At 47.6% G+C, this 13,244-nt stretch overlaps 1 protein-coding gene across 1 annotated transcript in view; it reads right to left on the bottom strand.

The window, feature by feature from the left end:
- The window catches only part of LOC112078190 (protein PHTF2-like), a gene marked incomplete at its 5' end in the record, with an annotated part of 24,642 nt that overhangs the window by 3,398 nt on the left and 8,000 nt on the right, over nucleotides 1-13,244 (bottom strand). The window contains 6 exon segments of the mRNA XM_070441979.1: nucleotides 7,654-7,931; nucleotides 8,053-8,325; nucleotides 8,820-8,945; nucleotides 9,336-9,382; nucleotides 9,385-9,552; nucleotides 11,401-11,575. Of these exon segments, the coding sequence (XP_070298080.1) occupies nucleotides 7,654-7,931; nucleotides 8,053-8,325; nucleotides 8,820-8,945; nucleotides 9,336-9,382; nucleotides 9,385-9,552; nucleotides 11,401-11,575 (1,067 nt within the window).

Below are 13,244 nucleotides of genomic sequence, written 5' to 3'. Positions count from 1 at the left end.
CTCCTCATGGACACAGAGGGGGGTTCAGGTAGGACTATGGAACACAACACACTCTTCCTCATGGACACAGAGGGGGCTTCAGGTAGACATGATGAACACAACACATCTTTCCTCATGGACACAGAGGGGAGGCTTCAGTAGACATGCATGAACAACAAACACATTCTCCTCATTGGACACAGAGGGAGGTTCAGGTAGACATGATTGGGCAACACAACAACATCTTCCCTCAGACACAGGAGGGGAGGTTCAGCGTAGACATGATGGAACAACAAACACATCTCATGACACAGAGGAGTTCCAGGTAGGACATGATGGAACAACACCACAATCTCCTCACTGGCACACAGAGGGGAGTTCAGGCTAGACATGATGAACAACAACAATCTCTCATGGACACCAGAGGGAGGTTCAGGTAGACATGATGGGAACAACAACACATCTCCGCATGGACACAGAGGGATGCTTCAGGGTAGACAGGATGAACAACAACCACATTCTCCTCATGGCACACAGAGGGCAGGTTTCAGGTAGGCAGGATGGAACAACACCATCTCCTCAGACACAAGGGGAGGTTTCAGGTAGGACATGATGAACAACAACAATCCAGGACACCAGAGGGGAGGTTCAGGTACGACATGATGAACAACATATCTCCTCATGGACACAGAGGGGAGTTCAGTAGACCATGACTGGAACAAAACAACACATCTCCTCATGGACACAGAGGGACGGTTCAGGTAGACATGATGAACAACACATCTCATGGACCACAGAGGGGAGTTCAGGTAACATGCACTGGCAACAGAAACAACACATCCTCATGGAACCACAGCCAGGGGACGGTGCAGGTAGACATGCATGGAACAACAACACACTCTATGCGACACCAGAGGGGAGCGTTCCAGGTAGACATGACTGCACCAACCAACACACTCTTCAAGACACCAGAGGGGAGGTTCAGGTAGACAGTGATGCGGCAAACAAACAACACATCTTCATGGACACAAGAGGGAGTTCAGCGTAGGGACATGATGGAACCAACAACACATCTCTCCATAGACACAGAGGGAGGTTCAGGTAGACCATGATGGACAACAACACATCTCATGGACACAGAGGGGAGGTTCAGTAGACATGCATGGAACAAACAACACATCTCATGGACACAAGATGGGAGCGTTCAGGTAGACATGATGTGGCCAACCAACACATCTCCTACATTGACACAGATGGGAGCGTTCAGGTAGACATGATGGCAACAACAACAACATATCCTCATGGACACAGAGAGGTTCAGGTAGAAAAGGATGGACCAACAAAACACATCTCCCTCATGACACCCAGGAGGGGAGCTCAGGTAGGCACATGATGGGAACAAACAACACATCTCATGGACACAGAGGGGAGGTTGCCAGGTACGGGCAGGATGAACACACACAGCACATCGCCTCATTGGACACCAGAGGGGAGGTTCAGGTCGACATGATGAACAACAACCACATCTCCTCATTCGACACAGAGGGAGGTTCAGCGTCGGACCATGATGCACAACAACACATCTCCTCATGGACACAGAGGGAGGTTCCAGCCTAACATGAGGGAACAAACACAGCTCCTCATGGACACAGAGGCGAGGTTCCAGGTAGACATGATGGAACAAACAACACATCCTCCTCAGTGACACAGAGGGGAGGTTAGGTCGCGACATGATTGGCACAACAAAAACACATCTCCTCATGGGCACAGCAAGAGGCGTAGGTTCAGGTAGGACAGGATGGAACAAAAACAAACAACTATCTCCTCCATGGACAACAGAGGGAGGGTTCAGGTAGGACATTGATGGAACAACAACAACGATCTCCTCATGGACACAGAGGGGAGGTTTCAGGTAGACATGATGGAACCAACAACACATCTCCTCATGGACACAAGGCGAGTTCAGGTAGGACATCGATGAACAACAACACATCTCCTCATGGACACAGAGGGAGTTCAGGTAGATCATGATGGAACACAACACATCTCATGGACCACAGAGGGAGGTTCAGGTAGACATGATGGAACAACAACACATTCTCATGGACACAAGGGAGGTTCAGGGTAGACATGATGGAACAACAAACACATCTCAATAGACACAGATGGAGGTTCAGGTAGAGCATGATTGCGAACAAACAACCACAATCTCATGGACACAGAGCGGGAGTTCAGGTACGACATGCATGGAACAAACAACACATCTCCTCATAGCACACAGAGTTCTGAGGTTCAGCGTAGGCAGTGATGAACAACAACACATCTCCTCAGCACACAGAGGGGAGGGGCTTCAGTAGACTGATGGAACAACAACACATCTCTGGACACAGAGCGGGAGGTGCAGGTAGACCATGATGGAACAACACACATCCATTCGGACCCAGAGGAAGGTTTTTCAAGGAGGGGGTAACAGGATGGACCAACAACTCATCTCCTCATTGGACACAGAGGGTGTTCAGCGTAGACATGATTGAACAACAGAACACATCTCCTCATGGACCACACGAGGGGAGGTCCCAGGTAGGCATGGATCTGGCAACAACACATACTCCCTCCCAGACACAGATGGGAGATTCAGGGTGAGACATGATGGAACAACAACACATCTCATGGACCACAGAGGAGGTTCAGATAGACATGATGGCAACCAACATATCTCCTCATGGACACAGAGGGGAGGTAATCCAGGTTAGACGATGCAGCGAACACACAACAGCATCTCCCTCATGACACAGAGGAGGTTTTCAGGTCAGACATGATGGAGACAACAACACATCTTCAATGGACACAGGGGGAGGTTCAGCTAGAACATATGGAACCACAACACATCTCATGACACAGAGGGAGGTTCAGGTAGACCATGATGGAACAACACACATCTCACTCAGGACACAGAGGGAGTGTAGGTATAAGCCATGAGGAACTAACAAACCAATCTCATGGACAGCAGAGGGAGGTTCAGTAGACTGATGGAACACAAACACACATCTCTCATAGACACAGAGGGGAGGTTCAGGTAACATGAATGGAAACAACAAACACATTCTCATGGACCCACAAGAGCGGAGGTTCAGGATAGACATGATGGAACAACAACACATCTCATGGACACAGAGGGGAGGTTCAGGTAAGACAATGATGACCAACAAACACCTCTCCTCATGGACACAGTAGGGGAGGTTCAGGTAGACATGAATGGAACAACAACACATATCCTCATGGACACAGAGGGGAGGTTCAGTGTAGAATAAGATTGAACACAACAACATCTCCTCATGGACACAGAAGCGGAGGTTCAGGTAGGCATGAATGGACAACAACAACACATTTCTCGATGGCACCAGAGGGAGGTTCAGGTAGACATGATGGGAACAACACACACATCCTCATGGACACAGAGGGGAGGTTCAGGTAAAGCAGGATTGGACCAACAACACATCTCCTTCATGTGAACCAAAGGGGAGGTTCAGGTAGGCATGATGAAACAACACATCTCATGGACAACAGAGGGGAGGTTTCAGGTACGACATGATGTGAACAACAAACACAATCTTCTCATGGCACAGAGGGAGTTTCAGGTAGCATGATGGAACAACAACACATCTCCTCAGACACAGAGGGCGAGGTTCAGGTAGACATGATGGAAACAACAACACATCTCATGCACACAGAGGGGGAGGTTCAGGTAGACATGGATGGGAAACAAAACACACATCTCCTCATGGCGACACAGAGGGGAGTTCAGGTAGACATGATTGGAACGAACAAACACAATCTCCTCATGGACACAGAGGTGGAGGTTCAGGTACGACATGATGGAATAAACAACAATCTACCTTCAGACATCAGAGGGGAGGTTCAGTAGTCATGCATGGAACAACAACAATCTCTGATGGAACACAGAGGGAGGTGCAGGGTAGGACATTGATGGAACAACAAAACCACATCTCCTCAACACAGAGGGGAGGGGTCAGGTAGCATGATGGAACAGCAACACATCTCTCAGACACAGAGGGGAGGTCAGTAGACATGATGGAACAAGCAACACATCTTCGATGGACACAGAGGGAGGTGCAGGTAACGATGATGCGAACAACAACACATCTCCTCATGACACAAGGGAGCGTTCAGGTAGGAACATGATGTAACAACAACACATCTCCTCATGGACACAGAGGGGAGGTTTCAGGTAAGACATGCATGGAACAACAACACGATTCTTCCTCATGACACGAGGGAGTTCAGGTAGACTGATGGAACAACCAACACATCTCCTCATGGAACACAGAGGGGAGGTCAGGTAGACTATGATGGAACAACAACACATCTCCTCAGACACAGAGGGAGGTTCAGTAACATGATGGAAACAAACAACACATCTCCTCAGACACAGAGGGGAGGTTTCAGGTAGGCATGGAATGGGAACAACAACACACTCCTCAGACACAGTAGGGAGCGTTCAGGTGAACATGATGGAACAACAACACATCTCCTCATGGACACAGAGGGGAGTTCAGGTAGGCCAGGATGGAACAAACACCATCTTCCTCAGGACACAGAGGGACGGGTTCAGGCTAGACATGATGAACAACAACAATCTCATGGACACCAGAGGGAGGTTCAGTAGACATGATGGTGAACAACATGATCTCCTCATGGACCACAGAGCGGGAGGTTCAGGGACATGATTGAACAACAACACAGCTCCTCTAGGGGACACACGAGGGGAGGTTCAGGTAGACGATGATGAACAACCAACACATTCTCATGGGACACAGAGGCGGGAGGTTCAGGTAAACATGAAATGCAACAACAACACTATCTCCATGGACCACAGAGGGAGGCTTCAGGTAGACATGATGGAAACAACAACACATCTCAAATGGACCCAGAGCGGAGTTCAGGTAGCACATGATGGACCACACACACAACACATCTCGATAGACACAGAGGGGAGGTTCAGGTACGACATGATGGAACAACACAACACATTCTCATGGCACACAGAGGAACGTTCCGGTAGACATGATGGAACAATCAACACATCTCCTCATAGACACAGAGGGGAGGTTCAGGTAGACCATGATGCGAACAACAACACCATCTCATGGACACAGACGGGAGGTTTCAGGTAGACATGACTGGCAACCAACAACAATCTCATGGACACAGAGGGGAGGTTCAAGGTTGAGACATGGCAACTGGACCACACAAACCACATCTCCTCATTGACACCAGAGCGGGAGCGTTCAGGTAGGACATGATGCGGAACAACAAACACATACTCCTGCATGGTCACAGAGGAGAGGTTCAGGTAGAAAAGGATGACCAACAACACTATCTCCCCTCATGGACACAGAGGGGCAGGCTCAGGTAGGCATGACTGGAACACACAAACAAACATCTCATGGAACATCAGAGGGGAGGTTTCAGGTAGTACATGATGGGACACACAACACATCTCATGGACACAGAGGAGAGGTTCAGTAGGCAGGATGCAAACAACCAACACATCTCCCTCATTGACACAGAGGAGCGTTCAGGTCGACATGCCATGGAACAACAACACATCTTCCTCATTGACCACCAGAGGGCGAGCGAGGTTCAGGTCGACATGATGGAACCAACAACAACATCTCCTCATGGACACAAGGGAGGTTCAGGTAGACAATGATGGAACCAAAAACTCTCCTCATGGACAGCAAGGGGAGTCCAGGATAGACATGATGAACCAACAAACACATCTCCTTATGACACATGAGGGGGTCACGGTCGACATTTTATTGTTTATACTTATATTTATATTCTTTATACCTACTATCCTTTTTTTTAGGACACGAGTGTTTAGTTCTATGATTACATTTTCTTTTTTTTTTTTTTTTTTTTGTTGTTTGGGGGTGTTGGGTTGTGGTGGTAGGAGCTATTATCTCTATCTTATTTATTTATTTTTTTTTTTTCTTTTCTCTCATTATTCTATTCTATTTTGTTTTTTTTTCTTTTTTTTTCTTTTGCTGTGTTTTTTATGTTCTTTTATTTTTTGTTTTTACTTTTTTCTATTTGTGGTTTTTTTATATCTTATTACTTATATCATCATCTTTCTCTTTTCAAGGACACAGAAGGGTTTTTGCAAAGGTTCATTTTTTGGAGTATCTTTTTTTTTTATGTTTTATTTTATACTTTTTCTCATTCTATTTTACATCGACATCTCCTATTTTTTGCTATCTGGTATTTTTTGTCGATGTGGTTTTTGTGTGTGTTTGTGTGTTGTGTTTGTTGTGTTGTGTTGGGAGGTTCAGTGTTTGTGTGTGGGTGTGGTTGTTGTGTGGGGGGGTGTTGGTGTGTTGGTGTGTGTGTGTTGGTGTGTGGTGGGTGAGGTGTTGAGCTGTGTTGAGGTGTGTGTGGGTGTGTGGGTGGGAGGTGTGGGGGTGGGTGGTGGGTGGGGGTTGGGTGTTGTGTGGTGGGTGTGGCACAAAGTCCAACACATCTCCTCGGTTGGTGGGAACAGTGACGTGGGGGGAGGTTCAGGTAGACATGCATGGAACAACAACACATCGTCATGGACACAGAGGGGAGCGTTCCAGGTAGACCATGATGGGAACCAACAACACATCTCATGGACACAGAGGGGAGGTTCCAGGTTAGACATGATGGAACAACAAAACACATCTATAGACACAGAGGGGAGGTTCGTTCAGCGCTAGACATGATGAAACAACAACACATTACCTCATTGGACACAGAGGGGAGGTCAGGTAGACATGATGGAACAAGCAACACATTCTCACTCATAGACAATCAGAGGGGCAGGTTCAGAGTAGGCATGATGCGAACAACAACACATCTCCCCTCAGACACAGAGGGGAGGTTCAGGTAGACACTGTAGGGAACAACACACCATCTCCATGAGACACAGAGGGAGGTTCAGCGTAGACATGATGAACACAACACATCTCATGACACAGATTCGGGAGGTTCAGCGTAGGACATGATGGAACAACAGAACACATCTCCTTCATTGACACAGAGCGGGAGGTTCAGGTCAGACATGATGCGAACAACAACACATATTCCTCATGGACACAGAGGGAGGTCAGGTAGAAAGGATGGAACAACAACACATCTCCTCATGGACACAGAGACGGGGAGCGTTCAGCGTAGGCATGATGCGAACAACAACAACTACTCTCATGGACCACAGAGGGAGGTTTCACAGGTAGACATGATGGAACCAACAAACAATCAGTGGACCAGATGGGGTTCAGGTAGCAGCGATGGGGAAGCAACAAACCAGCATGCTCCTCATTGACACAGATGGGAGGTTAGGTCGACATGATGAACAAACAACACATCTCCTCATGACACAGAGGGGAAGGTTCAGGTCAGGACTATGATGGAACAACAACACATCGCCTCATGGACCACAGAGGGGAGGTTCAGTGTAGAATGGATTGGAACAACACAATCTCCCTCATGGACACAGAGTGGGAGGTTCAGGTAGACATGATCTGGCAACAACGAACACATCTCCTCAGACACAGAGGGCAGGCTTCAGGTAAGACAGCCTGATGAACCAACACATCCTTCCTCAGACACAGAGGGGAGGTTCAGGTAGACATGATGGAACAACAACACATCTCCTCATGGACACAGAGGGGAGGTTCAGGTAGACATGATGGAACAACAACACATCTCCTCATGGACACAGAGGGGAGGTTCAGGTAGACATGATGGAACAACCARTAGGAGAACATAGAACACACCTTKAGATAYGAGCGCAGAGAGAGCCACATCTTAATGTTCTGGACTTTCTTCAGACGGAAGTGAGGCACCTCCGACTTCCTGGCTCGCCGTGCCGACGTCAGGTGACCAAACAGCTTGGCGAATAGCAGCCTCTGTCACGTCCAACACACACACATACAGTATACGTGTAAGTGATAAGACCTTTAGAAATAAAACCTCTTCAGAATGTCTTCATGTAACAATCAATGGTCAATATTGCATCTGTGATTACACCTGTTTGTATGTCCTCTCGGCCACGCTGAGCAGGAAGAAGAAGAGCCAGATGAGACAGACGCGCACCATGAAGCTGAGCGTTACCATGGTGATCACCATGACGTCGGAGGAGGAGCCGAACGCCACAGAGATGAGCTCATTGGCTGAGAGCTGTGTCAGCTGTTCCAGGTCCTTGTACTGAGACAGCCTATAGGCGAAGGGCGTCAGGCCCAGAGTCACTGACACCAGGTTACCAAAGACCTGGTAGCCAATACCTGGGGTGAACAGGTTGACCTGGAGGAAAGTAGAGATGGAGAGACGGGGGGAAGGAGAGATGGAGAGGGGTGGAGAGACAGGAGAGATGGAGGGAGGGAGGAAGGTAGAGATGGAGAGACGGGGGGAAGGAGAGATGGAGAGGGGTGGAGAGACAGAGGGAGATAGAGGGAGGGAGGGGAGAGATAGAGGGAGGGAGGGAGGGAAAGAGAGATGGAGGGAAAGAAATAAAGAGACAGGAGAGAGACAGCTATTATTTATATCTTTCAAGTCATTGGTCTAAGTTATAGAGAATGTAAAGTGATCTGAGAGAAACGTGGCATATATAATATATATAAGTGCCTTCCAATATCATGAAGTCCAATCTGCATTCATTAACATTCTAGTTGATAAAAATCCCCCAGGTGGGTGCTGGAGGTGATGGAGGTGTGTTCCCGGTCTTACATTGTAAAGCGTTACACTACACACCAGATGTAATCCCTGACAACAGTATCACGGCCCTGGCTGTTCCTCACCCTGTTCATGATCATACCGCTGATCTCCAGGACAGACATGTCAGCCTTCTTACAGTCGTTCCCCTCCCAGACGATGGCACTGACCCGCTCCAGACCCGGGTTGCTGCTGTGTAGCCACGTGTGACCCTGTAGAGGACACAACTAGATCAACACAATAACGACYGTTACACGCTGAGGGTTTGAGKCTGATCATCCTCATTGACGAGGTTAATATGACCGTGGTTACCATGGTTACGTCAGAACACACAGTGACAACAAAAACAGATWAATAGGAACATTCACRCGACCACCAAAACCTCTTCATTAATGTTGCAACCATTTTATTGCAAGCTCAGTCCCACACTTACCCCCTCCTTTTCTAACCTTTGACCTTTGATCTCTAACCCCTGATAAACAGGGTGAAAGGGTCATCTCTGTTCTCCTTGGTAGCAGGGCAGACTGCAGGCTCCCTCTCCCTCTGTCAAACCCTAACACCACACGTCTAACCCTAACTCCTACCTTTGACCTCTAACCCACCTGGTGAAAGGGGTCATCTCTGTACTCCTTCTTGGTAGCAGGGCAGGCTGCGCTCCCTCTCCCTCTGTCTCGCTGGTGCAGGAGGAGCGACACTCAGCACAGTGCAGGAAGTCCTCCCACAGCAGGTCCTCTGTCTCTGACTCGTGTCTGGTGCTCTCTGAGTCCTGGGTCCGCAGGCTGGAGCACCGAGAACTACAGCTGGTACCGGACTTGGAGTCTCCTAGAGAGAGGGGGGGGGGGGGTGATGAGGGAGGGGTGTGTGTTGTGTTGTGGTGTCATCAATTAGCGTCTATGACTGATGTGTTTTGTGTACAGTTAGTCAAGTTCAACCTAATCCTGACATAATCAAGAAAATGCCTGTTAGGTCAGTTAGGATCACCACTTTATTTAAGAATGTGAAATGTCAGAATAATAGTAGAGAGAATTATTTTATTTCAGCTTTTATTTCTTTCATCAATTTCCCAGTGGGTCAGAAGTTTACATACACTCAATTAGTATTTGGTAGCATGCCTTTAAATTTTTTAACTTGGGTCAAACGTTTCGGGTAGCCTTCACAAGACTTCCACAATAAGTTGGGTGAATTTTGGCCCATTCCTCCTGACAGAGCTGTGTAACTGAGTCAGGTTTGTAGGCCTCCTTGCTCCACACGCTTTTTTCAGTTCTGCACCAAATGTTATTGGGATTGGAGGTAGGGCTTTGTGATGGCCACTCCAATACCTTGACTTTGTTGTCCTTAAGCCATTTTGCCACAACTTTGGAAGTATGCTGGGGTCATTGTCCATTTGGAAGACCCATTTGCAACCAAGCTTTAACTTCCTGACTGATGTTTGCTTCAATATATCCACATATTTTCCATCCTCAGATGCCATCTATTTTGTGAAGTGCACCAGTCCCTCCTGCAAAAAGCACGCCCACAACATGATGCTGCCACCCCGTGCTTCACTTTGGGATGGTGTTCTTCGTTGCAACCTCCCCTTTTTCCTCCAAACATAACAATGGTCATTATGGCCAAACAGTTCTATTTTTGTTTCATCAGACCAGAGGACATTTCTCCAAAAGGTACGATCTTTGTCCCCATGTAGTTGCAAACCGTAGTCTGCTTTTTTATGGAGGTTTTGGAGCAGTGGCTTCTTCCTTGCTGAGCGGCCTTTCAGGTTAGTCATATAGGCTCGTTTTACTGTGGATATAGATACTTTTGTACCGTTTCCTCCAGCATCTTCACAAGGTCCTTTGCTGTTGTTCTGGGATTGATTTGCACTTTTCGCACCAAAGTACGTTCATCTCTAGGAGACAGAACGCATCTCCTCCTGAGCGGTATGACGGCTGCGTGGTCCCATGTGTTTATACTTGCGTACTATTGTTTGTACAGATGAACGTGGACCTTCAGGCGTTTGGAAAGGATGACCACACTTGTGGAGGTCTACATTTTTTTTCTTGAGGTCTTGGTAATTTCTTTTGATTTTCCCATGAAATAACAAGAGGCACTGAGTTTGAAGGAGGCCTTGAAATACATCTACAGGTACATCTCCAATTGACTCAAATGATGTCAATTAGCCTATCAGAAGCTCTAATAAGCCATGACAACATTTTCTGGAATTTTCCAAGCTGTTTAAAGGCACCAGTCAATACAGTGTATGTAACTTCCGACTTCAACTGTATGTAAGTGTGTATGGTATGTATGTAATGTATGTATGTTGTGTGTGTGTGTGTGTGTGTATGAGGTGTTGTTGTGTATGTATGTATGTATGTATGTATGTATGTATGTATGTACGTAGTGTGTGTGTGTATGATTGTATGTTGTGTGTGTGTGTGTGTGTGTGTGTGTGTGTGTGTGTGTGTGTGTGTGTGTGTGTGTGTGTGTGATGTGCAGTATGTAGTGTGTGTGTGTGTGTGGTGTGTGTGTATGTACTGTATGTAGTTTTTGTGTAGTGATGTACAGTATGTAAGTGTGTGGGTGTGTGTGTGTATGTACTGTATGTAAGTGTGTGATGATGTACAGTATGTAGTGGTGTGGCTGTGCGTGTCTCTGTGTGAGTGTGACCAACCTGGGTGGTGTGGAGGTCACCCACCTCAGTGTTGATGGTGTAGTGTTTCTTGTAGTGATGTGGTTTCCTGTTGCGCAGCGTGCAGTCGCTGCTGATGCGCTCTACGCCCCTACGGAGGGCGGTGTAGGACGCTTCAGGATCCTCCTCACTGGACGCCTCATCAGACATGTTCTCCACACCACGGCTCTGGGTCTCCTGGCAGGAAGACAGGTTGGACAGATTCCTACTTTCAGACTACAGACTAGAGAGTGTCTGTTTATACATGGCTAAACTCACCTGTTTCAGGACAGGTGTGTGTGTGTGTGTGTGTGTGTGTGTGTGTGTGTGTGTGTGTGTGTGTGTGTGTGTGTGTGTGTGTGTATTAGCTACTTTGTTTACCTGCTGACGGAGAGCAGTAGCAGTGTGTTGTGTGGTGATGGTGTGTGTGTCACCTTGTTGTTTACCTCAGAAAGATGGCGCCGATAGAAATGGCAGCTTCGCTTCTAGTCCTAAGGAAACTGTGCAGTATATATTTTTTTTTAAATGTATTATTTCTTACATTGTTGGCCCAGAAAACCTTAAGTGTACAGCCGGGAAGAACTATTGGATATCAGAGAGACGTCAACTTACCATCACTACGACCAGGAATATGACTTTCCCTTTGTCTGCACCTCCCAGGACATCTGAACTGATTCCACAGGCCGACCCAAAACAACGCCGTCGGAGGAGAGGGTGCCGGAGCGGTCTTCTAGTGAGGCTTCGGATGCGCGCACACCACCCAACGCTTCCGAGTACATTACACGCTAATGTCCGGTCCCTAGTTAACGAAGAAGACGAAATCAGGGCAAGAGTTGCTTTCCAAAGAGATATCCGGGATTGTAACATACTCTGTTTCAAGGAAACATGGCTAGCTGTCCRTACAGCAAACGGGATTTTCAGTGCATCGCGCCGTCAGGAATCAACATCTCTCCGGTAAGAAGAAGGACGGGGGTGTATGTTTCATGATTAACAACTCATGGTGTAATTGTAACAACATACAAGAACTCAAGTCCTTTTGTTCCCCTGACTTAGAATTCCTCACAATCAAATGCCGACCGTATTATCTCCCAAGAGAACTCTCCTTGGTTATCGTCACGGCCGTGTATATCCCCCCGCAAGCGGATACCGAGACGGACCTCAAGGAACTTCACTGGACTTTATGCAAACTGGAAACCATTTATCCTGAGGCTGCATTTATGGTAGCTGTGGATTTTAACAAAGCTAATTTGAGAACAAGGCTACCTAAACTCTATCAGCATATCGATTGCAGTACATGAGAGAGTAACACGCTCGACCATTGCTACTCTAACTTCCGCAATGCGTACAAGGCCCTGTCCTCCTTTTGGCAAATCTGACCATGACTCCATCTTGTTGCTCCCCGCAGGTCTTCTAAACTCACATGCTTCGTGACCGCCCTCGCACCCAACGCCGGCACTAAGTGACGGTTCCTGAACATCTTACAGTGAATATTGCTCCCCGCTGGTCTGCACTCTCGGTTCCCGTTCAGATGCTTCGATCACGTGGCCTGGGATATGTTCGGTAGCCTCAGCATTGAAGTATACGCTGACTCGGTGAGCGAGTTTATAAGGAGTGTATAGGAGTGGTTGTAACCACTGTGCCCAAACTTTCCCTAACCAGAAACCGTGGATTGATGGCCTTCGTGTGCGCCGTCCACCGATTTCTCATGGAAGGATGTAGTGGCGGGCGATGGCCACGGCCTATACAGTGTGTTTTCTCGTCCGGCTCATGCAAGCGCCGTCAATACGAGAGATGTGGAATGCTGAAGGCCAAAAAACGAGTAATGTGGAAGGTCTTACGCCATCATCGGTGTACGAAAAGAGAAGCG

This window comes from Salvelinus sp. IW2-2015, unplaced genomic scaffold (assembly GCF_002910315.2).
Source record: "Salvelinus sp. IW2-2015 unplaced genomic scaffold, ASM291031v2 Un_scaffold5374, whole genome shotgun sequence".
NCBI lineage: Eukaryota > Metazoa > Chordata > Actinopteri > Salmoniformes > Salmonidae > Salvelinus > Salvelinus sp. IW2-2015.
The sequence above is the reverse complement of the archived record's forward strand: the minus strand, read 5'-3'. Positions and strand labels throughout refer to the sequence as shown.